At 55.4% G+C, this 25,801-nt stretch overlaps 1 protein-coding gene across 1 annotated transcript in view; it reads left to right on the top strand.

Moving 5' to 3' along the window:
• Positions 1-6,723: 6,723 nt before the first annotated feature.
• Positions 6,724-25,801, top strand: part of NCS1 (neuronal calcium sensor 1) — a 51,997-nt gene continuing 32,919 nt past the window's right edge. Inside the window, exon 1 of the mRNA XM_063082310.1 lies at positions 6,724-6,868. Within this exon, the coding sequence (XP_062938380.1) occupies positions 6,805-6,868 (64 nt within the window). The 5' untranslated portion in view covers positions 6,724-6,804. The remainder of the gene's footprint in view (positions 6,869-25,801) is intronic.

Below are 25,801 nucleotides of genomic sequence, written 5' to 3'. Positions count from 1 at the left end.
ATGGGCTGGAGTTGGTGGCCCGCTGAAGCATGTTGTGGGAACAAGGAGAATCATCTCAGCTGAGCATGGTTGAGCCTCCACTGAGTACCAGGCACCTGCTGGATGTGACATCTGAGATGGTGAAGGAGCTGGTTGCTGGGCAGGCTCCTTCCAGAACCACCTGCCCTGTGAATATCCCTACCTTACGCTGCACCTCCTAAAGCCTAGCTGCTTCCCTTTAGCCATTTAACCCTCACGTCAGGGTTCAGTGTATCCCACTCGCCTTCAGGAAATATTGCTACCCCATGTCATTTCTCCCAGGGGAGTAGATAAAACAGTGGGTTCCTCATGGTTATTTATTCCACGGGACACTGGCTCTTCAGAATGCTAATAGGAGTTTTTAAAAAATGTTCCACAGCCAAATAGGTGTAGAAAATATTTATTTAAATTTAAAAAAATTCTTTCCTGCAGGACTTCTCAGAGCCTTTATTTTGCTAACATGCACTGTAACTCCTAAGGGTGATTATAGCATGGGATGTTCCCCAAAAGCATTTGATCAAAGAATTCTTTTTCCCATAGGACACATATACCACAGCAACTTGTTTCTCTTCAGGTGATATTAGATTATATACTTTTGACAATTTTTTTAAAATTTAGAGAACAAAATAAGATTAAAACCACTTCATTAAAATATACAATGATGTACAAAGATGCTTTTCTTGACACAGTTAGGATCATCCTACAGGTTTTTGAAACCTTTCTGTACTTACTGTGTTGTAAACAGATCTACAGCATGTGGACAGATTTCCATCCATGCTATAATTCAGCATTATTGTACAGGATTCCATGATATGGATAGGCCAGTCTCTTATATTTGAATATGTAGGTTGCTTCCTTTTCTGTTATTGTAGTAAATGCTGCAGCAATAACATCAGTGAGTCTCTAAACATTTGCAAAGATCTCTGATTGTTGCCTTAGGATAGATTCCTAGAAGTGGAATTGCTGAGTCAGAAAGTGTGGATATGTATTGCCAAATTGTTCTTCAGAACGCTTGTACCAACGCACACCCTGCCTGGCAGTATCTGGACACCCATTTTCTGACACCCAGTGTTACAGCACATCTTAATGTTGGAGTGAGCAGGACTGAAGCCATGTTGGGACCTAAAATTGCATGGGCTGTAAAAGATTTTAAAAGGACTCAGTTTTCCTTGTTAGCATGCATTTCTCTGAGTTCCCTCTTTTTCCACAATTATTTGATATTTTGAACCTTGGTTATGGGGCAAGGTGGCATTATTTACATAAACGTAAAGCTGTTTTCTAGCCAGCCTGAAGTTGTAAACTTGCAGACCCTGAGAAATCAAGGAAGACATCAATAAAGCTGTGCTGATTCCACCCCTCCAGCGGGACCTTGAGAGAACAGCAAGGACAGGAGCAGAAACCAGAGTCTTGGCAAGTCTTTGCACCTGGCCCCTGGCACATCCCCTTCCTTCCTGCTTTTCATTTCCCACTTTCCATTCCCTCAGCCCCCTCTTTAAAACCCCCTCAGAGATGGCTTTGGTCTGGCCTTTCTCCTTTGGGTTTACTGGAGAGATGGGTTAGCCTAACATCTCTCCTCAGGTCACCGGTATGCCTGAATAAAAGCTGACTTCCATTTTCACCAACATATGGCTTTTGAGTCGTTTGCTTTTGGAAGGAGGTAGGCAGCCAGACCTGTGCCCTGTGACATTAATTTGGACTGGCAACATTGCAAGTGTTCTATGGCCACATGTGGCGGAGGAAACGGCATCTGCGAATGCCTGGAGGCCAAGAGTTTGGCTTGTTAGAGTCGTCCAGGATGAGGCAGGAGAGGAGGGGGCCGCTGCCAGGCCAGGCAGGGCCTCGTAAGCCTTACAGAGCTTTCCACGAGAACAGTGAGAAGCTTAGCTAGGGCACTGACATAGCAGGTTTGCACAGGGAAATCTCACTGTGGCTGAAGTATGGGGACTTGAGAAGGTACAAGAAAGGCTCAGGGGAGACCCTTAGGTGGCTGCTGCAATGGTTGGGAGATGGCTGTGGTTGGATTAAAATGGTTGTGGTGGGATCCAGAAAAGTGCTCAGCCTTGAAGGCTGTTGAGGGAGTGAAATCCAATTAACTAGGTGTGGTTGATTGGATATGGGGGGCGGGGTCCTGGAGAGAGTGAGGGGCCGAGGATGTTTCAGATTTCTGGCTGGAACTTTTGGATATGGGAGGGACCATTTGTTAGAAAAAGGATTTTTTGGTGGTGGGGGCTATGATGAGTTATGCTTTGGGCCTGATGAGTTTGAGGTGCCTATAGGACCCCCAAATGGACACACCCGATAAGGCACTGGATACAGGGACTAAGATCTGGGAAGAGAGATCAGTCTAGAGCTGTTGATAGGGCAGGGGAGGTAACCCCAGCCCAGAATGCAGCCACCCAGGGGAATGTATAATCCAGACTGTGTGCACCCATGTACGTAATCCCCCTGCCCAAGTGTTTCTGGAAGAACTACTGAGCTTCTGGAGTCTTGCTTCCAGGTGAACTTGTAAAACAAGAGAAGAAACCTTGCTGAAAAGTAAGGGTGAGGACTATCAGCTAATCTAAAATGCAGATCCCCAGGCCTACCCCACCTCATTCAGATTCATTGGGTCTGCAGCAGGGCCTGGGCATCAGGGTCACTGACAAGATCTCTGTGAAAGCCTCAGTGACCCAGGAAGGCCTCTTCTTGAGCTATCTGCAGATGAGTGAAATGACTTGACAAAATATTTTTCTTATTCAAAAGCAGTGCCTCTAATGGTAGAAAACAATCTTATAAAATACACATGAGATTCTGGAACTAGACAGTGGTGATAGTTGCAGAAGATAGCAATACACTTGAAAATAATGAATTTTGTGTGAATTATATCTCAATTAAAAATGCAAGGAAAAATGCAGATGAGAGAAAAAGATAAAAATGACTCATAATCTCACCTATAATGATGACTGATTTAACACATTGGAAATACAGCCTTCAGACTGTTTCCTACACAGGTACATGTATTTAATTTGATCACTGTATACACACAGGTTTATAAGCTGCTGTTTTTGTTTTTTTTTTTTAACATGGAACTCACCACCCTCACTTGAATGTCTCACAGACATCTCAGATCCAACATTTGAGTTCATGACCCTCCCCTTCAAACCTGGTCCTCCTCAGGGGGCCCCATCTTAAGACATGTATGCCTCCCTCAGGTGCTTCCAGCAGCTGCAGGGGCCACGCTTGACCCCACTACCCCAGATCCATTTTCATTTCTTCCTCTCTCTTATTCTACCCCCATGCCTATCTAATCAATTGCCACTCAAATTCCCCGGCTCTTCAATGGCATCTCTGCCTTTGCCCTGCACCCTCCCCACAACCGGCACCGCAGCCAGAATGATCCTCTTAATCTTCCCATCCGGTCATGGTCATGACACCCAACCTGAAGATGGGCTGCGCATTTTTCTTCACTTAAACATCAAACTCTGGTGGCAGAAAGAGCTGGAACCTCTGCTCTCAGAGAGTGACCAAGGGTGTCAGAGAGAGTTGATCTGGGCCCTTTGTCTGGGCACTTGGGCTGCTGATGTGAGCAGGGGCTCTTTGGGCTGAAAACCAGGTCAGGAAAGAGGGTTTGGCTGGTCTCCAGGCTCAGCACCTTCCCACATGCTGTCCCCACCCTTGGCTGGCCAGCTCCCATGCTTCTCCCCTCCTTCCTAAAATGCGTTCTTCTGTGACTTCCGGGACACCCAGCCCCCTCTTGGTGGTTTTCCTGCCTCTCCGCCCACTGGCAACCTGTTGTCTCCCTGACCTGATCCAGCCTTCTCAGTCTACACTCGCTCCCTCAGTGATCTCATCCTGTCTCAGGACTTCAAATTCCATCTCTACCAGGGAGACACTCTGCTTGTGCCTGCAGCCTGGACGTGACCATGAACTCCAGGCTCCTGTATCACCTGCTTCCTCCGCATCTCCACTTGGAGGTCTAATAAGCATCTCCTACTACACCTGTCCAGAATCAGACTCCTGCTCTTCCTGCCTCCAACCCTGTCCACTCCCCATTTGAGCAAAAGGAAACCCCATTCTTCCAGCTGCTCAGGTCGACAACCTTGGGTATGACCTTCACTCCGTCTCTGTCTCATGTGCCCCACCCAATCCATTAGGCAATCCTGCCATCCTTACCTTCAAAATAGAACAGAGTCTCACCAGTTCTCTCCATGTCTGCCCCTGCCACATCGGGCCGGCCACCACTCCCTCCTGACTGATGGTGCAGTGATCTCTGGCAGGTCCGTTTCCACCCCTGCCTGCCTGGACTCTGTGCAGCAGCAACTGCGGGTTCCGACTAAATTCAATCAGATCCCTCAGTCTGACCCCGTCTGCCAACTCTCTGCCTTGCCCTCTAAACTCCACCCCTGGAAGGCCCTGAGCAGGGCCTGGGCAATGCGTCCCCCTGGGCTCCCCTCCTGATCCTCTTCGGGTCGTTGTTCAAATATTGTCCTCTCAGCGAGGCTCCCTCTGCGTTAAAAATCTCACGTCTCCCGATCTCAGCGCTTCCCAGTCCTCTCCTGACTTGGTTTTACTTTTTCACCTCTGAGATACTCTGTTTTACTCAAGCATTTTGTTTATGGTTCATACGACGTACTAAATACCTTGCTTATACACATTGCTTATTGTTTATATCTCTCTCCCCTCACTAAATCGTAAGTCCATGGCAGCAGGAATTTTGTCTGTGTCCCCAGGGACCTGGCACATAGCAGGTGCTCAGTTAATATTTGCTGAATGATGGATGACTCTGTGAAGCCCCCGGAAACCTCTCTGACTCCCTGGCAGGTGTTTACATGTACGTTCCCAGATCCCTGTTCCTTGCGTGGTGTCTGTCTCTCTGTGATTCTGTGGTCACCGTGGGCAGATTGGGTCAGGTCCAGGAGCTCCCGCATTGGTCGCGGCAGTGCCCTGGTGCCCAGGACAGTGCCTGGCACATGGGCAGTGAGCAAGGAATACTCACAGGAGGAACACCTGGATTTCTATAGGTCTCTAATTGCTCCTGCTGTTACTGTCATCTGGAGAGCTCCTGGTCCCCGTGTCTCCTCCTAGGCCGGATGCTCAGGCCAAGCTGGTCAACTCTGAGCCCCTCCCTATGGGTCCTTCACAGGTGTCTATTCTGAGCTGGTCCTCAAGTTTGGGACATCCTGCTCCCAAGTCTAAACCACATACCTCCAGCAGTGGGCCCAGATCCAGCCCTTGGGGTTCATGTCTGCTCCCCCACAACTTCCTCTGCAGAATGAGCTCCCTCAGGCCAGCAAGTACATGCCCATCTGGAGAGTTCCTGGGGCTCGGCCTGGGCCAGGCCTTCCAGGGCAGAGCTGGCATGGAGGTAGAGAGGCATTTGGGGGCAGAAAGGCACTGGGCCCTGGTTGGGGTTTCTCTGTCTTCCCCCTTCCTCTGAGCTTCCCGGACTCTTGAGGTCTGAACACTGTGCAAACGTGGGGCCCCTGTGGCCCTGAGAGAGGGCTGCCACGTCCTTCCCTGCACTCCTCCAGGCCCCCAGCTCCGGGTGTCTGTCCTTCCTCAGTCCCGCGCTCATTCACGGAGGTTGGCTGCGCAGCTGCTGTGCCTCGGTGGCTCTCGGTGAGGAAGCTCTCTCTGCCCTCAGGCAGCTTATACTCTAGGGAAGGAGAAGGCAAAACACAATAAATAAAACTAGGTTAAGTCTGAGGTAGATGCTAAGGAGAAAAAACAAAGCTGGGAAGGAGGATAGGAAAGGTCTCAAATGTGTCCCCATTTTTAGATGGGGCGGCCAGGGAAGGCCGTGCTGGACTCTCTTCCTAGACCCCCCACTCCAACCCACTTGCGTCTGTCCATCCAGGTGGAGGCCTGGCCAGCCACCCAAGCCTCAAGTCCTGCTCTGAGAGCCCCTCCACACAGAGGCCAGAGAAGAGGAGAAGGCAGATCTAAGTAACCCTGTCACCCCTGCTGAGACCCAGCTCCTTGGAGACGCGGGGTTGCCAGGCCTGCGTGGAAGGGAGCTCCCCGCCGGCACTCGGGCCTCCTTCCGCCTCCAGGGCGTATGGTTGGTCCCCACCGTTTCCCAGCCACCCTCCCTTCCTCGCCCTGGGTTTGGAGGTCACCTTCCCCCAGGCCATGGCTAGGTGCCCCCCCAGCAACATGGGGCATCGTGCACAGCAGTGGCGCCCGGAGAGGGCTGGGACGGCGCTCGTCCTGTTGGCCACCGTGTCCCCAGCGCCCGACAAATCGTGTCGAATGAATGAATTTCTCCTGGTCGGAACAGGGCCTCATTCGCGTCCGACCTTCCCGGCCCTCCCCACCCCGCTTCGCCGGGGATCGATTCGAGGAGGGGGCGGCGGGTGCCCCTCCCCCGGCCTCGGGCGGGCCCGGCCGGCGGCGCGCGGGGCCCCGGGTCCGCGGGCGCAGGGCCCGGCCGGGCGGGTGCGGGGCGGGAGGTGGCGCCGGGCGCTGAGTGGCGGCTCCGGGTCCACCCCTGGCGCGCCGGTGCGGGCGGGAGGCGGGAGGCGGGGAGTGCAGGGGCGGCGGCGAGCGGCAGCGCAGCAGCGAGCATGTGCCGCGGAGCCCAGTAACCAGGGACGACCGCGGCCACCGGCCCAGCGCAGCTCCGGGCCTGCCGAGCGGCCGCCCCGCGCCCCGGGCCCCGCGCCGCGCCCCGGGCGCCCCGGCGCCGCCAGCCGCTCCGCGCAGCGCGGACACGGCGCAGACAAAGGCGCGGCCCCGGCCCGGCCGCTCCCGCTGGGCGCCCCCGACCGGGTCCGGCCCGGGGGGCGGGGGCCGCGGCCGCCGAGGATGGGGAAATCCAACAGCAAGTTGAAGCCCGAAGTCGTGGAGGAGCTGACCAGGAAAACCTACTGTGAGTGCGCGCGCCGGGACCCCGCCCGCGCCTCGGAGGCTCCCGGCCGCGCCCCCACCCCGCACCTGGCCCCATTGTTCTGGCGCCGCCTGTCAGCGTGGGCCCGGCCACCCTCGGGCCGGGAGGGCCAGCCCAGCCCCCCGCGGCCCCCTCTCCGCGGAGCTGTCCCGAGGGGGCGCCGGTGCGGTGGGGCTCGGGCTGCGCGCAGCCGCCTGGCACGAGCGCGGCGGGGTGGGTGATTCATGCATCACGATGCCGCCGCCGCCGCCGCCGCCGCTGCTGCGAGGTTGGCCTGTCGCCCCCTCCCTGGCCCCGATCGTGTGGTGGGGGGCGGGGGGTAAGACTTGTCAGAGAGCTCGTGGCGGCGACGGCGAAGGGTCCTGGGTGCCCTGTGGGTTTCAGCATTTCCAGGCTGAATTCTCCTCCGGCCCCATCTCACGTCTCTCCTCCTTGATCTGCCACACCGGGAAGTGGGTTTATACAGCCCAGGGTGATCTGGTGGGTCTGATCATTTCACCTAATGGGGCAGCCAGGAAGAGGGGGGTCTGTCCGTTCCGGACTTCTCTAGATCAGTCCAGAGAGTCTCTCCCTACTTGCCAACTTCACAACTCTGCAGTCCCCTTGCATCTCCGGTTTCTCCATACCAGGCTTCCCCTCCCCTGCAGCCTCTCTGGAGGTGCCCCGGCATGCCAGGGGTTAATGGCACTGGATCCTGACCCAGCCTGTCTCTTTTTGGGGATGGGGAGAGGAACAGCTGCGTGGTCTGGAAGAGCCTCTGCCTGGGTGTTTGACTTGGAAGGGGGAGTGGCCCCAGGCTTGGGTGGAATGCAGAACCCAGACCCGGGCAGCTGCATGGGCCCAGCCCCTCTGCACCACCCCTGGAGGCAGCAGACTGACTGCCAGCCCCATGTGTGGATGGAGGCACGGGAGGCGGCTTCTGCTGGTGCATTGCACAACCTCTGTTCCCCCACACCCCCATCGGTCTTCTGGGCACGTTTGCAGGTCTGTCCAAGCCCACGCTCCAGCTCCAGGCCCCTTACCCCTATGTGCTTGGAACAAAGGGGGCTTTCCTGAGTGGGCACTAGTCCACTGAGAGGAACTGGCCCTTCTCCGGTGGAATTGTGCAGCAAGGAGCTCACAACTCAATAGCTGCTTCTCGAAGGGGTGCAGTTCCCAGGCCTGGGGGCTGCTCTCACCCTCCTTCCAAAGGGGGTGGGTGGCCGTTTCCAGTCTGGCTGCTGTTTTGTGAGATTTGCTGAGCCCTCCTCCAAGCTCAGTCCAGATATGGCCCACAGCCACCAACAGGCAGGCTGCAGGTGGGGCTTCCTGGGTCCCTGTGCCTGGGGAGGCTGAGGGCACCATGGGCCTTGCCAGGAGTGACAGGCATGGGCTGCACTGGGGTGTCTCCATTGTGGTTGGGCAGGGGAGCCACCAGTGAGAGAAGGGAAGCCAGGCTGCCCGCTGCTTGAGCACACCACGCACTGTGTGCATGTCGGCTCCCCAACAGCCCTGCATATGGCGGGTATTGTTACTATCTCCACTTACAGAGGGAAACGAAGGCCCAGAGAGGCAAAGTGGCATTCCCAAGATCCCACGGCCAGTCACCAGGGTGCCCAGGCTTGTCCTCAGGTGTGCCCAGCGAGGGACCTCAGGGCACTCTGCGTGTCCCTTTCTGGCTTCTGCTGTACACCATGTTGGTGGATTTTGGATGGGAAGGGCCCTGGGGTGGTCATTTGTCCAGCCCCCTCTCTCTGGCAGCTCTCTCCGCCTGGAGAGAAGTGGAGCCAACAAGGTTTTGTGGGAACTACCCCTGTGGTGCTGGGCTGGGCTATTTTTAAAGGCCTTTGGAGACATGGAACAGTTTTGGTCGCGGAGAGAGTTAGCCTGGGTACTTTTCCGCTGTTGGAGCCCTTATTAGGGGTGGGCCGGTGGAGGTGGTGGTGGGTTATTTGCCTCCTGTCTGTCTCCCTCTGATGTGGGCTCTCTAGTGCGGGCCCTTGTCCGCGAGGCTAACAGCTGTATCTGCCCATGTGTTGGCACTTAGTAGGTCCACAGGTATTTGTTGAATGAAAAGTCTCCCAACAGGAAAAGCAGAGAAAGCTCCAGCTTGTTCTCAGACCCCCAGATGGGCTTTTTTCTGGTGGGGAGTGCAGCTATCTGCTCTTTGTTCCGGGAGATTCTGTGTTTGGGGTCAAGAGAAGAGCCACCTAGGGAGGAGGAGTCTCAAATGTCAGAATCTCCAGGAGAGCTTGTTTAAATACCAAGGTCACCTCCCAGATTTCCGATTCTATAGGTCTGGGTTGGGGCCCAGGAATTTGCATCCTTGACAAGTGTTTGTTGTGTGGGTCTTGGTTCTGGGGAGCCCCAGTTGAAGAACCACGTTCTGGTCCATGCTGGGGGTCCTAGGCCACCTTGTGCCCAGCTGGCTACAATGCCAAGTGAGGCCCATAGGGGAATGCCAGCTGCTCATACCTGAGTCGGTGCTGGGTACTGTCCCTGGTGGTGACTATCCGGCTCCTGCTGTACCTGTGGTGACCTGTGTGTGTGTAAGGAAGCAGGAGAAGGTCTAAATAAAGGCTCCAGCTGTGTGGCCCTCACTAGATACATCTGGATTTAGCCCGGCCCAAACCCTCCGTCTTTCAGGCTTAACACCGCAGAGCAGGTTTCTTTCCTCCTCTGCAGGTGAGATTATTTAAGTCGTCAGTGCTCCCATAACCCAACGTTTAGCCTTCCTGGTGTAGTTCATGTCCAGCAGAAGCAGGTTGGCAAGAGATGGACCAGGCTCCCACTCAGCTGGGACATAGAGCAGTGGTCAGCGTTGCCAGTGGCCTGGTGTCATTGAGGTCTGCCCTGCTCTCTTCCAGCTTATTGATGAGGCTGCTGGCATCCCTGTGTGCCCAGGCTGTAGGACAGTCCAGTCCCCTCACCTTACTGAGCCTCAGTTTCCTCATCTGCAAAATGGGTGTGCCCAGGCACCTGACTCTGACGGGATGTGAGAAGTGAACAGGTTAACTTGTGCACAGCGCTGGGCCTATATGTGGCATGTGGTGAGTGGCCAGTAGATGTTAGTGATCTTTATTTTATTTTTTGGTGGCTGGCCGGCACAGGGACCCGAACCCTTGACCTTGGTGTTGTAACACCACACTCTAATTGATCATTATTAATATTGTTGTTTAGACCATACAATTCGGTTTCATCCTGAACTGGTCTTAAATATATTTTGTGGGTGAGTTTCATCTCTCCCTAGAGGAATCTTCATCCAACCCTGGCCTTTGTGCCTGGCACACAGAAGGCATAGGAAGGTGGGATCTTTGGTTTGCTCGGATCTTAGCAGGGGCTTGCTTTTACGTGTAGCAGCAGGCTCCTCCATCGCCACTTATTCATTTTTAGGCTGCCCTGATCTGCCACTCATTGAGTGTTCACTCTGTGCCAGGCACAGAGATAGGGATGTGAATGAGAGAGATGGAATTCCTGCCCGCGGGTGGAAGCCAGCCAGGTGGTCTGAAAGACCGAGCACATGGGCTCAGGGCATTTGTTGTGGTCTGAGCCGCATCAGTTTAAGGGCTTCTCGGGGCCACACCAGGCCCAAGCCAGCGAGGCCCAAGAAGCAGTGCCTCTACCCTACCCCTCTCCAACCTTCCCCATGAGGCTTGCAGGCACTCCCCAGGGACCCTCTGTCCAGGGCTCAGGGGGTCACCTCCTCCTGTTGCTCTTGGTCAGCCCAGGCTCTGCCTTGACCTTGCCTGCCCAACTGGAGTCTCTTCCGCCTTTTTCTAGATGTCCAGAACGGTGCCCAGCACGCAGCAGCTCATGGAGTGGAGGAGCTGCTGAGAGGCGTGGGCGGCCAGCAGCCAACGCCTCGTGACCACAGCAGAGAAGGGGCTTCTGGCTCCGGGTGGGGTCTGAGGTTGAGACGTGCTGGGTGTCACCAGTTGGGCTCTTGGGTCTCTCTGGTTTGGGACTGTCCTGGGACTCATGGGGGTCCTTTCCTATAATAAGGAATATTCTTTGATCATCACTCCCGCCACCCAACTCCACTCATCCAGACGGGGCAAGGCATTGCCTGGTGGAGGCAGACTCTGGCACCATCTGGGGACAAATATGGGAGGTGGGGTGATGGGGCCCTCCACAGCCAGGCAAGGGACCAGCCACCAAGGAGAAGGAGAGGCCAGAGGAAGGGAGGTGTCTTCTGCAGTCCCTGTGCATCCTGTACGCAGGGGTTAAACCAAGGAGGCCCTTCCTTTCTCCTCTGAAGGCTGCACAATGCAGCTGTGAGAGAAACTGAGGCTGGACTCCTAATACTGGAATGGGCATCTGGGCAAGAAATATCACCTCAGTTTTTAGGAAGGGACTCACTATCCTGGAGAACGGGGCTGCATCCCCACTCAGGCTCTGTGACCTTGGGCAAGTTGCTTGCCCTCTCTGAGCCCCAGTTTGCACATCTGTAATGCCTGCTCACAAGACCCTGTGGATCCAAATGGAAGAATGCTTTGAGCTCCAGAGAAAAGGCCAGAAAGGGGATGGGGGCTGTTTGGAAGCAGAGTCTCTGGGAGGGAAGTAGGGCTCGGGGGCCGGATGTTCTGGGGGTCTGGCCCTTTGCTTGGGCAAGCCCCATCTCACGGAGCTTCACTTTCCTCTTCTGGAAAATGGGCATCATGGGAGGCCCAGAGCTGGAGAGGATTCAGGGCACCTTAAGGGTTTAGCACAGTTCCTGGTTCAGAGGGGACCCTTCAAACCGCTCCTGGCAGTGGCTGACCCTAGGGGTGCAAGTCTTCCAACTTCTACAGCAGGAGGGGCCAAGAGGGTCTATGCCCACCCCCCACCTGCCACATTGTACAGAGAGAGAAGGGGAGACTGGGGTTGCATGCCCGTCCTCCTCACGGCCTGTTCCTGCTCTCTCTGCTTCCTTGGGCTCTGTGTTAAATGTGACAGTTCTTCCCGTCCCCACCCCCACCCCAGAGGATTCTCGATCTCACCTTGTCAGGTGACAATCCTTTCTCCTGGCAAGGCCTTGGGATAGGACCCAGCTTCCTCTGCTCCTAAGGCCGAGCTTGAACCCCTTTGGGGGAGGACGTGGGCAGTGGGAGACTCTGCTGGCCAGTGGGTCAGGGTCCCCTCAACCCTGGAAGGCCAGGGAAGGGATTTGGACATTTCCGAGATGGGTGGGGAGCCATGAAAGGGAGGTGATGGGGACACATTAGATGTGGGTCTAGAAAGATTGTTCCTGGCTACAGTCCAAAGAATAGATTGTCAGGGGTGGGCGGGGCTGGTAATCAAGACCGAGGGTGGTCATGGTGATGAACAGGGGTGTCAGTGGCGATGACGTGAAGGGCAGAGTCAATATATGTTTAGGAGGAAGACTAGTAGGACTTGGCAACTAGTTTTCACTGCCTTGCAAGTCTGGGATTATTTACTTTTTATTTTTCTAACTTTTTAAAACCTGACAATTGTGAATATTTGTCCACATCATTAACTCTTCTTCTAAAACATGATTTTTTAATGGTGCATTGTATGAGTGCAACATATTTTATTTAATCTTCTGTCACTGGACAGTTAGGTTGCTTCCCCCTCCCCACTATGAATAGTGCTGGGATGAGCATCTTTGTATTAAATCTTTGCACAAATGTCTCTGTACCAAATTTTTGCATATGTCTCCTCTTGAGATACATGACTAAAAATGGGATTATAGAGTTAAAGGCTAGGGACATTTTTAAAAGATTTTTTATTAAAAATTGCTAAATTGCTGTCCAGAAAGGATGTTCCAATTTATATTTTCAGCAAAAGCGGATGAGAGAGTGTCTATTTCCTTGCATCCTTGCCAGCACTGGGTATTCTATTTTTCTTAATTATTGCCAATTTTATGGAGAAGCAAAAAGGTAGCTCACTGTTTCAATATTCATTTCTTTGATTACTATTAAATGGAATCTTAGAATCTTTGAGCTGGAGGAGACTCTTGGGGTCATGTAGTCCAGTGCCCTCATTTTACAAATGGACAAATTGAGTACTGGAGAGGTGAAGTGTCTCCCTCAAGGCCACACAACAAATACATGGCATGGACCTAGGACCCTTGACTTTTGTCAGGGTGCCTCCCACGTGCCATGATGGCTGTTGGGGTCGAGATAGGGATGTCTTACTTTTCTTCATTGAAGTCTTTTGATATGGTTCATCTTGTCCTAAATATCTCTAGCACTCTGGTAGGGAAAAATCCAGTATAAATTGAAAAGAACATCCTCATTACTGTCATTACGAGATGAAAACATCTGCACATCCCGTGTGTGATCTATTTAATAGGGCAGAGAATGTCGTAGGTTCACTTGCAGAGTTTCTCGGTAACTTGAAATTGGGGTCATGTCACGGCTGAGGGCAGGACAGCAGAGCATTGAGGGCTTGAAGGTCACTCTGCTGTTTTCTGGCCACGTGACCCTGGTGAGTCCCTCACCTGTCTGAGCTCTGGGTACATCGTGCACGAGATGGGGATGGACAGCCCTGCCTTTCCCACAGGCAGGCACAGAGACTGCCATGTAGTAGGTGCCCAGTAAATGCCCTGCCAGGAAAGAGGCTGCTCGGCTGGCCGTTGGCATCAAGGGACGGCAGTTCTTGGCCACTCCCCATGGGCGGTCACAGGGTGAGCTGCACAGGCCCTCTGCTCAGCTGGGAGTGTGTGGAAAACATGGACAGCCTCTGTGTTTGGCCTGGCTGGGTTGGTGGCTCGATTGTTCTGCACCAGGCTCTAGCCCGATGAGTTGGGGAGGAAGGGCCTGCTCTGGAATGCTGGGTTTTAGGATCCAGTATGTGCATGGGCTCGGAGGACGGAGAGCAGCCTGCCTGGGCTTCGGTCCCAGAGCCATTGTGGCTTGGACAGTGACTTTAGAATCACTAGTCCCTCCTGGGACTCAGTTTCCCTTTCTGTACAATGTTCAGATTGCCCGACGGTGAAACCCCTTGGGGAAGCTATGCCAGGGCCCCAGGGACAGAGCATCTTGGGCTCTGGTGTCAGATGGCCTGGGCCCTTGGATTGTCTGAGCCTCAGTGTGGTTCTCCTGACACCTCAGTTTTCTCGCCTGCGTGTTGGGGATAATGACACCTCTACAACACAGGACTGCGTGTGAAATTAGGAATAATAGACTTCGACCTTGGTGGCTCATCTCAGGCGCTCCCATTTGCTCATCAATGGTGATGATCAGAGACTGTCACCGCAGTGAGAGTCCAAGTACTAAGCATGTTCTGTGTGACCCAAGCGTGTGCTCGGGGTTCATGTGCATTCATCACCAACTTCTCCTAGGAGCCCTGTATGGTCCCATTTTATAGATGAAGAAGCAGAGATTCAGAGGGACAAAAGCTGGCTCGTGGCCACACCACTGGTCACTGGTGTAGCTGAGGTTTGACCTCCATCCTTTCTGACCCTGGAGCCCACACACTTAGCCCCTGGGCCATGGTGAAGGGCCCTGTGCTTGTGGGAGGTGCCAGGAAGCCGTGTGGACATATATGGGTGAGCATGAGCCAGCATGGGTGCCTGGTGTGGGCATTGCAGGCAGGGTGGGTACTGAGCATCACGTGTGCGAGTCCTGATCCACATGTGCACGCTCTGAGTGTGAGTGATGGGGTCATGCTTGTGTCAGGAGTGGGTGAGCCGGCACGTCTGTGCATGCACACGCATGTTGGCGTGTGAGGGCAGCCTGTGCAGGTTGTAAGTGTGGATGTGCCTGGGGGTGGAGAGCGCTTGGGAGGGAGGCACAGACAGGCTGGGAGCCCACATCAGCAGCTGGGACCAGCCACACGGCTGACGCTTCTCAGGCCCCTTCTGCCCAGGCCATGATGACCCAGGAGCCCAGCTGCCCAAGGGCCGTGGGGGAGTATCATTGGGAGAAGTGACAGAAATGACGACCACCGTTTACCAAGTGGGTACTCGGTGCCAGGAGTACTGAGTGCAGGTGTCACACCCTTGCAGTCTGTCCATGGCCTTAGGAGTAGGGACTGTTATGCCCATTTTATACATGAGGAAAAGGAGGCTCATGCAGGTTCAGGGACATGCCCAAGGCCTTCCTGCCAGTCAGTAGCCAATCTCTGGGTCTCAGGCTCAGATCTTTGAGTTGCCAAAGCCACACCCTTCCCTCCTGTGCCTGCCTCCCATGGTCTCTGTGAGCCTTGTACCTTAGAGCTGCCTATGTAGGGTAGTGAGTGCCCCATCACTGGAGGCATGTAAGACATGCAAGCTGGAGCATTAGGCACTGGCCAGGTGTCCCAGGTTCCTGGGCTGATGTGGATAGGATCCTTCCAGCTGTGAACATGCTGCCCTACTGGTTCCAGATGTTCTGCTTCCTGCAGGGCATTTGGGGCAGACTCTGTCTTGGCTTTCTCCAGGAGGGAGTCAGAGCTGAGGCCTGTGGAAAGGTGGCAGGAGGGGAAGTGTTGGAGGATGACCAGGGAGCGTGGATAGGAATGTGCATGGAGCTGCCGCCCCCTGCCCTGGCCCTCAGAGGCTTCCTCAGCCTGGGCCCATCCCAGTGCAGCTCAGGTGATGACCACGTGCCTGGCATGTGCTGATCTCACGGAATCCCTGCAACCTGTGAGCTCAGGAGCACTGCACCCTCTTCTTACAGCTGTTGCCAGCAGCCCTGCTCTTGGGGAGCCTGAAGCTGTGGCTGGAAGCAGGACATAGCCCGGGGATGAGGTGGTGGAGACTGAGTCCTGGGCCCCGGGCCCTGCCCTACCCAGTGCCCAGCACAGCCCAGGTGCCTCAGGAAGTGTTGCCCAATGAAGGAGGAGACCTAGCCTCACAGGTGCAATGTGGGCTCAGGGGCACAGTGACTGTGGGGACTCTGGGCGACTGTAAGCTCCCTGAGGGCTGGGCCACATCTTGTGGCTGTCATTGAGCTTCCCAGGTGCTTTTCCGTGTACTGCTGTGTTTGCCTCCTCCTGCTGGCCACGCAGACCAGGGCAGGGCCCACCTGTGTTCCTGGCCTGCAATCCGATGGGAGTCCAGAGTCTGGGGTCCTGGTTACAGCCCAACTTGCTGTGGTCTTTGGCTGCCCCTTGCAGGGTCTCAGTCTCCTCATCTGTCCCGCCCTCTGTGAGATGAGATGTCGCTTTTTCTCAGCTGCAGGAGGTGGTGCCTGCCTAGGGAGCCCAAGTTGGGGGTGCCAGGAAGGTGTGCAGGGCAGCTGCTGGCTCTGACGCTTCTGGACTCTTGGGGTGGCCCCAGGAAGCTGGCAGAGGTCCAGGCAACTGTGCTCTGGATTCGCTGGCAGGCAAGGAGGGGGAGGGAGGCAGGAATGTGGCTTTGAGGAATGTTGAACCCAGGGCAGAAATAGCATTCTGCTTTTTTTATTTCAGGCTTGGTTTTCAGCAGGGAAGTGGGCTCAAAGTGACATTCTCTCTCTCCAGCCTCGGGGCCACGGCTCCCCCAGCTCCCCCCACAGCTCTGGCCTTTTGGGGACAGAAAATGGCCTCATTTTCTTTTTTTCTTTTATTACCAAGAAACCACCGTAGGAAACAGAAGGAGCCCTGGATTTGGAACCAGACAGAGCTGGGTTCAGATCCCTTGATCTGCACTTCCCAGCCCTGTGACCACTTCCTTCTCTGAACCTCTGTTCTCTCTTCTAGGGCTAGGGGAGTGGGACGTTGAGCTGAGACGGCTTATCTGGCAGTCTGGGGTCAGGAGCACCTGCTCAGGCACCCGCCAGGCCTGGGTTCAGATCCCAGCTCCCCTACATCTCAGCTCTGGGACCTTGGCCAAGCCCTTTCCCACCGAGCCTTCTTACTCCGTCTGTAAAATGGGCAGACGATGATAATCCAGCCTCCCAGGAGTGTGGATGGAATGAATGTGAAAATACTGGTGAAAGGGCCTGGAACATCCCAGGCTTTCGAATCCCTCCATCTGCGTCCTGGTGGCTTCACATGGAAAATGGGAGACTGTGCCTCTTGCAGACTTGCTTCGGTGGGGCGGGTGATCCAGGCACTGTGCTTAGGGGCAGCTCAGAAGCAGCTTGTCACCTGACCCTTCCCTTTGCCGCCTCCACAGACGCTGGGTGGGACCCCCTTGCCCACCCTCACCTTGCACCAAAGCCCAACAGCTCCTTCCACAGAGGTGCCCCAGGCCCAGCCAGTGTCCTCCTCAGGTCTGGTGGTGACCATGTATTTAACTCTCCCTCCATCAGCTGTGGGCACCATGAGGATGGGACCGTGTCTCGTGGTGTGGTTTGCTTTGTATCCTCGGCTCTCAGAACAGCCTGGAGCCTATTTGGTGGGATGAATGAAAAAACAAATACCTAAACGAACAAGCCAATGAATGAACCAAGCTTCTTCCCCTCCACCTTGGGTCTCTGCTTTCTGTTCCTTGCAGCCCCTCCTACCTCCTGGGCTGGGTGATGGGGTTTTCTCGTGTTTGGGGGATCCTGGGAGGTCAGTGGGGGGAGGCTGCGCTTCAGCAGGCCAGGCCTGGCGAGGACCCCAGGCTCTCCTCCCCTTCGGCGGCTGGGGAGATGAGGAGGGGTCCAAGCCACCAGCCAGCAGGGCCCCTCCTTCCAGGCCCTTCTCCTCCTGTCTCTTTGTAGCAACCAAAAGATTTCTGTTCAAAGGCAGGAGATGGGGCTATTTTTGGCACTGTGGGGGAAAAAGCAAATGCTTTCCTTCTGTGCAAAAATACACGGTGCATGTGCTGGGCAGACAGGAGCTCGAGAGAGCTCAAAGCTTGTGCTTGCGGGCCCTGCCCCTGGCCCGTGGTCCCACCTTCCTCTCCGGGGTTCAGCAGCCCACGCAGCCACACTGTCGATTATTGTCTCCAGACTGCCTGTGATGAGGCCCTTGCTGGGCCCGAGTGGAACATGATCTTAATTAAAATTAACAGCAGCCGTCAAAATAAACGAGAGGAAGCTGCTTAGGTGCCCTGGCCTCCATTCTCGTGTTCCTTGGCTCCGGCTCTGTGGAGCTGGGGGCGGCTATAAGAAGTGTTCTTGGTACATTTTGGGGAAGGAGGCCCCATCCCTCTCCTTGTGGGAGAAGGGCTGGAGGCCCCGGGCCCCTTGTGAGGCCAGTGTGGCCGAGGGGGTCCCAGGACTGCCTTGCCACCTTTTACTCCCTGATTCAGAAAGCATTTATGGAACAGCTGCCTCATGCCAGGCCCTGTGGATGCTGGGACATGGGGCAGGTTGCACAGATGGATATCTGGCCCTCCTGTCAGTCACAGTTTGGAGGGGAAGCAGATGTCAGGCTAGGATAAGCGTCCAGACTGCATTGCATGATGTGACGGGAGTCCACCTGGTCTGGGGTGCATCTGGGAGGACTTCCTGGAGGAGATGATATTTCAGTTGTGACCTGAGGGTAGGGTTGCTAGACACGCTGATAAATGATTCAGTGTTTATCTGAAATTTGAATTTAACTGGGCGTCCTATATTTTTGTTTGCTAAATTTGGCAGCCCAACCTGAGGGAGTTGAGAAGCCACAAAGAGGATTGTGGGTGAGGTTTTGAATGGGGGAATATCGAGAATGTTTCAAGCAGAAGGAAGGGCCTGTGCCAGGTCTGGAGGCATGAAGGTACAGCTCTGAGGACTCGGAAAGTGTGTCGTGGCCAGAGCACGCAGGGTTTGCTCCTGATGGTGGATAGTGTGCACTGGGTCCACCCCCAGCTCCTGGAGGTGAGCTTATGTGGCCAGAAACAGATCTGGCTTAAACCTTGCCTCCACATGGCTCTGGGCACATCCCTTGGACTGTCTGAGCTGCGGTTTCCTCGGCTGCAGACTGGGGTGCTGGTAGTCCCTGCTTCAGGAGGTGCCTGGTGAGTGCGAGGGGCTGCAGGTCAACCCCTCAGAGCGGCAGCCCATCCTGGCAGGGCAGGGGACCCCACCTGGAGGGGGCAGCATGGAAAAGAGGTGAGTGATGTGAGGCCACAGGGCACACTGGGGAGATGGGACCTGGGCTGGAGGAGGTACCAGCAGGCCTCATGGTCAAGGTCACTGTCCGGCCTCTGGGGGGCATTGGCCAGCTGACTGGGTGCCTGTGCTTCTTCATGCCTCATTACCACTTGGAGTCCCTGGCAGCACCCTTCCTCCCCCCGCCCCCGCAGGGCCATCCCTGGGGAGCCTCCTGCTCCCTAGGACCATGACGGGACCTTGATGAGTCACTCTGCGCCTCTACCTCGGCTCTTAAAGGGCCAGAGCCGGAGCCAGCACTGCTGCTGCTGCTGGATGGGGCTGCCTGGGCTCCAGCCCCCGCTCCCCCCTACCAGCCAGACACCCTGGAATTCATGCCCTAGGACCTTCCAGGGTCCCTGCTGGAACAGTGCACGGATAGTACCTCAGCATTTCAGGAGCAGAGTTGTAGCTTCCTGGGCAGAGCGGGCAGAGGAGGTGCTGGCGGTGGGGGTGGGGGCTGCTCCCCTCTCTAGGGGCCGCCCCTGCTTAGTTTCGGGTCCCTGTCAGTGTTGTCTTGTCTCTCTCCGTGTGCTCCCTTGCCTGGGGGTCTCTCCACCTCTCCTCTCTGCTCCATCTTGGGACTCTCTCAGTGCCCTCTTCCTTTTCCATTCAGAGGTTTCCTTGCTATATTGGTTGTGACATCAGGGACTGTGACCAATTTGGCTTCTGCCTGAGCTGTAATGGAGACCAGCCCAGCATCTCCCACCTCCTCCCAGAGCTGGGGCAGGGGGGCTCTGCAGGGTGAGGACTGAGCAGGAATGTGGGGCCAGGGTGGGGGAGGCAGAGGCTGTCTACTCCAGGATGGGTGGGCAGGAGGAAGGCTGCCTGCCCACGGCTTCTTGAGGCGCCCTCCCCTCCTGGGTGCCCATGTTATTGGCCTTGGTCACCCTGCCTTGTCTTTGGGTGCTGTGACACCTTCATTAGTAATGGTAGCAATTGTTGACATTTTGGGGCACTTGCATGGTTCTTTCTGCCTGGACCACGCCTCGCTTCCTCTGGATGATGCTTTGTTCCAGCAAAACATGGCTTCCTGTGGTCCCTTGAATTCACCATGCCCTTTATGGTCTCTGAGCCTTGGATGTGTGGCCCCTCCTGGAAAACTCTCTCCCTTCCTCTTTGCCTGGCTAAGGTCTGCGCATCCTCTTCCCCAGGGAGCATGCCCTGACCCCCAAGACCGGTTGAGTTCCTGCTTTATCAACCCTGAACTTCCCTTCTTATTACAATAGATAATTAGACAGCTGTGTAGCTGTGTGCTTATGTTCTGTCTCCCCTCTTATCTCAGGGACTCGGAAGACAAGGACCTGTGTCTGGGGCACTGCTGTGTCCCCACAGCCCAGCTCAGGTTCTGGCCCATTGAGAGTGCTCAGGAATTTTGTTGGATGACTGAAGGGGTGAAAAGTCCTGTTTGTTCCACCTAACCAACCTGTAAGGAAGTTATCATCGCTACCACCAGCCCCATTTTACAGATGAGGAAACTGAGGCTCAGAGGTGACTTCAATTGCCCAAGGTCACACGGGCTAAAGAATGACTCTGTTTAGAAAAAGACCTTCCTGTTGAGCAGGTCAGTGCCTCCCACAATGTCTGACCTTGGCAGCATTTGGAAAATGCTTGTGGAATTGGGCTGAACCGAATCCCTGAGCACCTGGCTCAGCTCTGAAATGTTAGAGAGGTTCACCACCAGGGCTCTTGACAAAACCTCACACACCCACATTTCCCCAAGGTCTTGCTGGCCCCGAGGAAGCAGAAGTTATGCTTCACCCCCTTTGGGACCCATCCTGTGGGAAGAGTCCAGTCTGGCAGCAGAGATGCCTGAACCAGGGGGCAGTTCTTGGGGCTCTGCACTGGGCAGGTGTGTGTGTGTGTGTGTGTGTGTGTGTGTGTGTGTGTGTGCGAGAGAGAGAGAGAGAGAGAGAGAGAGAGTATCCATCAGAGCAAGTCTGTTTATTAGCCAGGAATAATTTTTTTTGTATTTTGGAGGATAAAAGTAACCTTGTCTACTTTCCGACTTACCCACCTGAACCAAGCATGACACTTGCATTCTGCAAGAACACATACACGCACCCTGAGCACCTACTATCTGCCAGATGCAATTATTCAGCTGCAACTTAGGCAGACACAGATCCTGCCCCTGGGAGCTCCCAGCTATTGGTGAAGGACAAAATTGGAAGGGACAGGTGATCCCAAATACGAGAACAAAACCATTCCTCATGCTGCTTCTCTGAGGCCACTGTTAACATTTTCACCCAGTTCCTCCAGTCCTCTTTCTGTTTTTTCTTTGTTTTTGGTGGCTGGCCAGCACAGGGATCCAACCCTGGACCTTGGTGTTACGAGCACCACACTCTTAACCAACTGAGCTAACCGGCCAGCCCTCCAGTCATTTCTATGTATGTGGTTTTATCACTCTCAGTTTTTTATGTGGTAGGTTTTATCATTTTCAGTTTTCTGATGAGGAAACAGAGGCTTTCAGTCACACAGCTGGAATGTGGTAGATCTGGGATTTGAACCTATGTCAGTGTGATTTGGTTTGGGTCACTCAGTCACAGTCAAAGTGGTTAATAGATCAGCAGATATTGAAGATCTTTGGTTCCCACCACCAGCAACGCTTTGTTGGGGAGTCAGAGAAGCTGAAGATTCGGGACCTCTTTGAGGGGCTAGAGGATTGGGCAGAATATAAAGTAGGTCAACTCCCAGAAAGCATTTGTGTGATGTTTTAAGCACCACACTTTCCCAACAGGTTCTGGAGTGACACAGACCCTGGTTCTGGTTGCAGCTCCATTGCAGACTCGATTTGGGCCTTCAGCAGGTGGCTTTACCTCTGGGAGCCTCAGTTTCCTAATCTGTATAATGGAGATAATCAGTGTAATGGAGACAATCAACATCCTTGCTTCACAGCAAGCACCGTTCAGGCACTGAATGAGATAAATGCATGTGGAATGCTCAGCCCAGGACTGGCACACAGTAAGTGCCTAATAAATGCCAGCTTTTTCTTCTTGTTATTCTTGGAAGCCACAAGGCAAAATACATCTTGTTGCAATTTCACTTGACAATTTTGGGGGCAAAGTTATTTAACTTACATAGAAATTAACATCAATATGTTTTATAACCTTATTTTTAGAGTAAAATAAACACCCATAAATGATGAGGCAGAATGCAAATTTGCAGAAATATCTGAGCTAGAGCACAAGCTTTGAACCAAACCTTGCTTTCTGTGGCTGCCTGGGAGTCTAACCCCACTCCCAGGGGTCACCGGCCCTCTCCCCTCAAGGTCCCTGCCGAGGGCACCTTTGGGGAGCCCTTGAACTCCCTTGACCATGTGGCCCTGCTACATGAGCTAATTGGAATGAATTTTTCCCCTATGTATCAGATGAGGAAATCGAGGCTTGGGGGTGGGGGGGAGGGAAATGAATCACAAAGATTCAAGCTTTATTTTGGTAAATCTAAAAGTGAGACAGGCCAGATCATGCAGGAGGAAGATGGAGCCAGGGCCAGGCTCTCCCAGGGAGGCACCATGAAGGGTGCTTTGGGCAGGAGCCAGTGCTCCCTGCCAGACTGTGTGTCCAAGTCTCATTCTCCCCAGCGCCTGGAACAGCAGCTGCTTGGTGTGTGCGTGCCACAATCTGGGGGGCCTAGTGCGTGGCCCCTCCTTGGGATGGCCATTTCCAGGCTCAAGGCTTTTGAGCCCTGATTGCAGAGTCAGATGGACCTGGCCTCTGATCTCCTCTCCTCCACCACTGGACATGTGGTCTCAGTTGAGTGCCTTTACCTCGCTGGGAAGCCTCAGTTTCTCCATCAGCAAAGCGGGCTGATGGGGACCCCCACCTGTCAACACAGGGCCTGGTATAGCACAAGAGCTCAGCCTCCTGAGTGGTCAAGAGGGAAACCGGGATTTGATTCGGGATCTGAGTGGCTCTGAGTAGCCTCCGACACCTGCGCCTCTCCCTGATGGCTGCGGGAAGCCTCCCACCTTAGCATTCGCCTCACGGCCCAGCTTTGCCAGCTGCATCTTCCACCCCAAAGGCAGTGAGACCCCTGACATTTTATTCTAACAACAGACTTGTCATCGTGATAATAACAGCATCATCCCCGTGTCCAGTGTTTGCTGTGTGCTGGGCTCAGTGCTTACGATCGGCCTCCTCTCATGACAGCAGCCCCATGACAGAGGAGGAGGAAACCAAGGCTCAGAGACAGGGGTGCATTGACCAAGGTCACGCAGTGACTAGATGGCAGGTGGACCCATCTGTGCAAAGGCCCTGGTGGGAGAGAGCTCAGCTTCTGGAAGCCACAGGCAGGTCAGCCAGGCCTGAGCTCAGACTGGTGAGAGCAGTCTCGCCAGGAGCCAGGGGCAAAGCTTGCCCAGCCCGGGCCCGAGTCTGTACTCCAGGATCAGGGAAGCACCATCCACTCCTGAAGTCAGGCCCCATGGGCTGGAAGATGCCCCCAAGCCCGAGGCTGGCTCTTCTGCTGCTGAAACACCCCAGGAATGTTCGGCTATCCTCCTGCCACCTGGCATTCTGGCCCCTCTTAGCATGGAGGCGACGTTGTTTGGGAGCAGAAGGAGAGGAGTGGGGAGGCTGTGTGTGTGGGGGTCAGAGGCAGGGCTGGGGGTGGTCAGAGCCTGGTCGGCTGGAGGATATAGGGCATGGGGCTCCCCTGATGAGCCGGGGTGCCTCAGCAACAGCCCGTGACCCCCTGAGTCTTGCGAGGCTCTGACAAAACCGTGCGGGGAAGGGCTTGGTGCAGGGCAGACTGCAGCCCGCACTCAGGGGCAGCAGCAGCAGCAGCAGTAGCTCACTGTCTGTGGGCAGCCGAGGGCCTTGTTCCCAGCGGTCTGGCCTGTGGTATGGGGCAGGAGTGCAGGGCAGGCTGGGCTGCCGTCTTTCCTGTTGACTGCTGTGTGCCCGGGCCCAGCACGGGGCCAGCCCTGCCTGGCGCTCAGTGAGCGTGGGTGGAACTGGCCCTGCCACAGAGGCTCGGCCACAGCCACCCCTGTGGTGGGAAGAGGGGGGTCTGGAGCCCTGAGGGGAGAGCTGGTAGGGGGTGGGCTGGGGCTCTGGGGCTATGGGGACCTCACCCCTTTTGGTCCATGGCAAGGGGCTCCTGCAGAGCCTCAGCTCAGCCAACAGTGCCGGGGAGTTCTGGCAGGAGGCCAGGCTCCTCTCTGATGAAACTCGGGCCTGGCGCTGGGGCCCAGCTCCCATCCAGCTGGGCATTTTGGGAAAACAGGCCTGGGTTGGGCGGAGGGGTGGTTTGTCTCCCATCTCACCCTGGCAGAGGCATGGAATGAAGATCACAGCCACAGTGGCAATTGTACTAGCTACTCTGTGCCAGGTGGCTTCTGCGTGTGCCATCTTGTTATCTCTGAGCTACAAGACAGCACTACCGAGTGCTCCGTTTTGAGAAGAGGCTGCCACCCTCATCCAAGGTCACCAGTGGGTTAGTGGATTCTGGGCGCCGGCCCCAAGACTGTGCCCACCTTCCTGTCCCCACACGTCCCTCCTGGGGCTGCTCTTCCTGGGATCCAGACCTGTTGGGGCTCTGTCCTGTTGGGGCTGTGACACGCAGAGGGTCAAAGTGAAGGTGGGAAGCTGGGAGGCCCCTGCCCCTCCCTGGAACACCTGTGCATTTGCTCAGGGCCTTCTGTGCCTGACAGGTGCATCTGACCTCAGGGCGGTGCTGGGAGACTCAGGGGGGTGCTGGGAGACTCAGGGGGTCTGTTCTGCACCTGATGTGGGGAGTGCTTTGGGGCAGGGGCGCTCCAGGCTTGTGGAGGTTTGGAAAGTGCAGGTGGCTGGCCACCCAGCCCCACAGGCATTTAACTTTCTTTCCTGTCCCCTTGACTCTCCTGTGCACGCTCTGCAGTTGGCACAGCCAGTTAAATCTGCTGTGAGCAGGATTCCCCTCTTTTACAGATGGGGAAACTGAGGCCCAGACAGGGGAAGGGACAGGTCACACAGCAAAGGGGTGGCAGACTCCTGGAATCCAGGTCCCAGAGAGTCCACTACTGCCTTCCCTCAGGGGCGCAACTGTCCTTAGGGTGCAGGAGGGTGTGTCCAGCCCAGGGGGGTTAGGCAGAGCCTTTCATTCTGAGGGGACAGAACTACAAGGCCTTGCAGGGTGTTGAAGGCAGAACGCAGCTGAGGGGGGCCTTGCGGGGAGGGGCCTGAAGGAGGCTGGAGAGGCTGGGCGTACACTGACCTTTGAACTTTAGCTGCGGGTGTAGGAAGAGGGTCTAAGAGGGGAGGGACAGGGCCATGTTAGAGATATGACAGCTGCTGGGGGGGGCACAGATAGGCGAGCGGGATAGAGGACAGCATGGTGACTTGGGTGGTGTGGGAGGTGACACCAGGCCAGCCTTGGGGGTGTCGAGACACCAGGATGGGTGGGACTTGTTTGTAGTTGGCACAGGATGGCCCGTAAAGCAGGAAGAGGGCACTCTCGGGGTGGGGACCTAGGGGGAGGTCCAGTCTAGGCAGGGAGTCCCGTTGGGCCACATAGAGTCCGAGTGGCCCCTGAGCTGTCTGAGAGGAGCAGGGATGGAGCTGGGGCTGAGGGGGTCAGGGGCAGACGCACCCCTGGAGAGGAGCCCCGCAGTGAGAGGCTGGGGCCTGGGAGGAGACGCACTTCGGGAAGGACAGGAAGGACAGTCTGTGGTCAAAGGCCTCAGGACTGAAGGGACTGTCGGATTTAGTGAGTGGGGTCACTCGCGGCCAGGCCCAAGTGCCACCTTTTTCTCTTTTTTTGTCACTCAAACCTGAAACCCCTGTGCTGCCAGGGTTTCCTTCAGCTGCGGTGGGGAGAGGGTGGGGGCAGGCCAAGACGACTCTCGTCCCTGGAGATGGAAGCGGGGCCTGGGTCAGCCACAGGAGGGGTGGCCGGAGAGGCCGGAATAGCCCGCAGTCTGCCCTCGGTCCCTCCTGCTGCAGCTGGCGCCTCCGTGGGGGCCACCAGCCCTGCTTTCTGTTCCCACCATGTTTGAGCTGAGCTTCAGTCAGGAGAGAGGTATTTTGCTTTAGGGAAATCAAAA

This window comes from Cynocephalus volans, chromosome 17, assembly GCF_027409185.1.
Source record: "Cynocephalus volans isolate mCynVol1 chromosome 17, mCynVol1.pri, whole genome shotgun sequence".
NCBI classification, from domain to species: Eukaryota; Metazoa; Chordata; class Mammalia; order Dermoptera; family Cynocephalidae; genus Cynocephalus; species Cynocephalus volans.
This window is presented reverse-complemented; position numbering and strand designations above follow the sequence as displayed.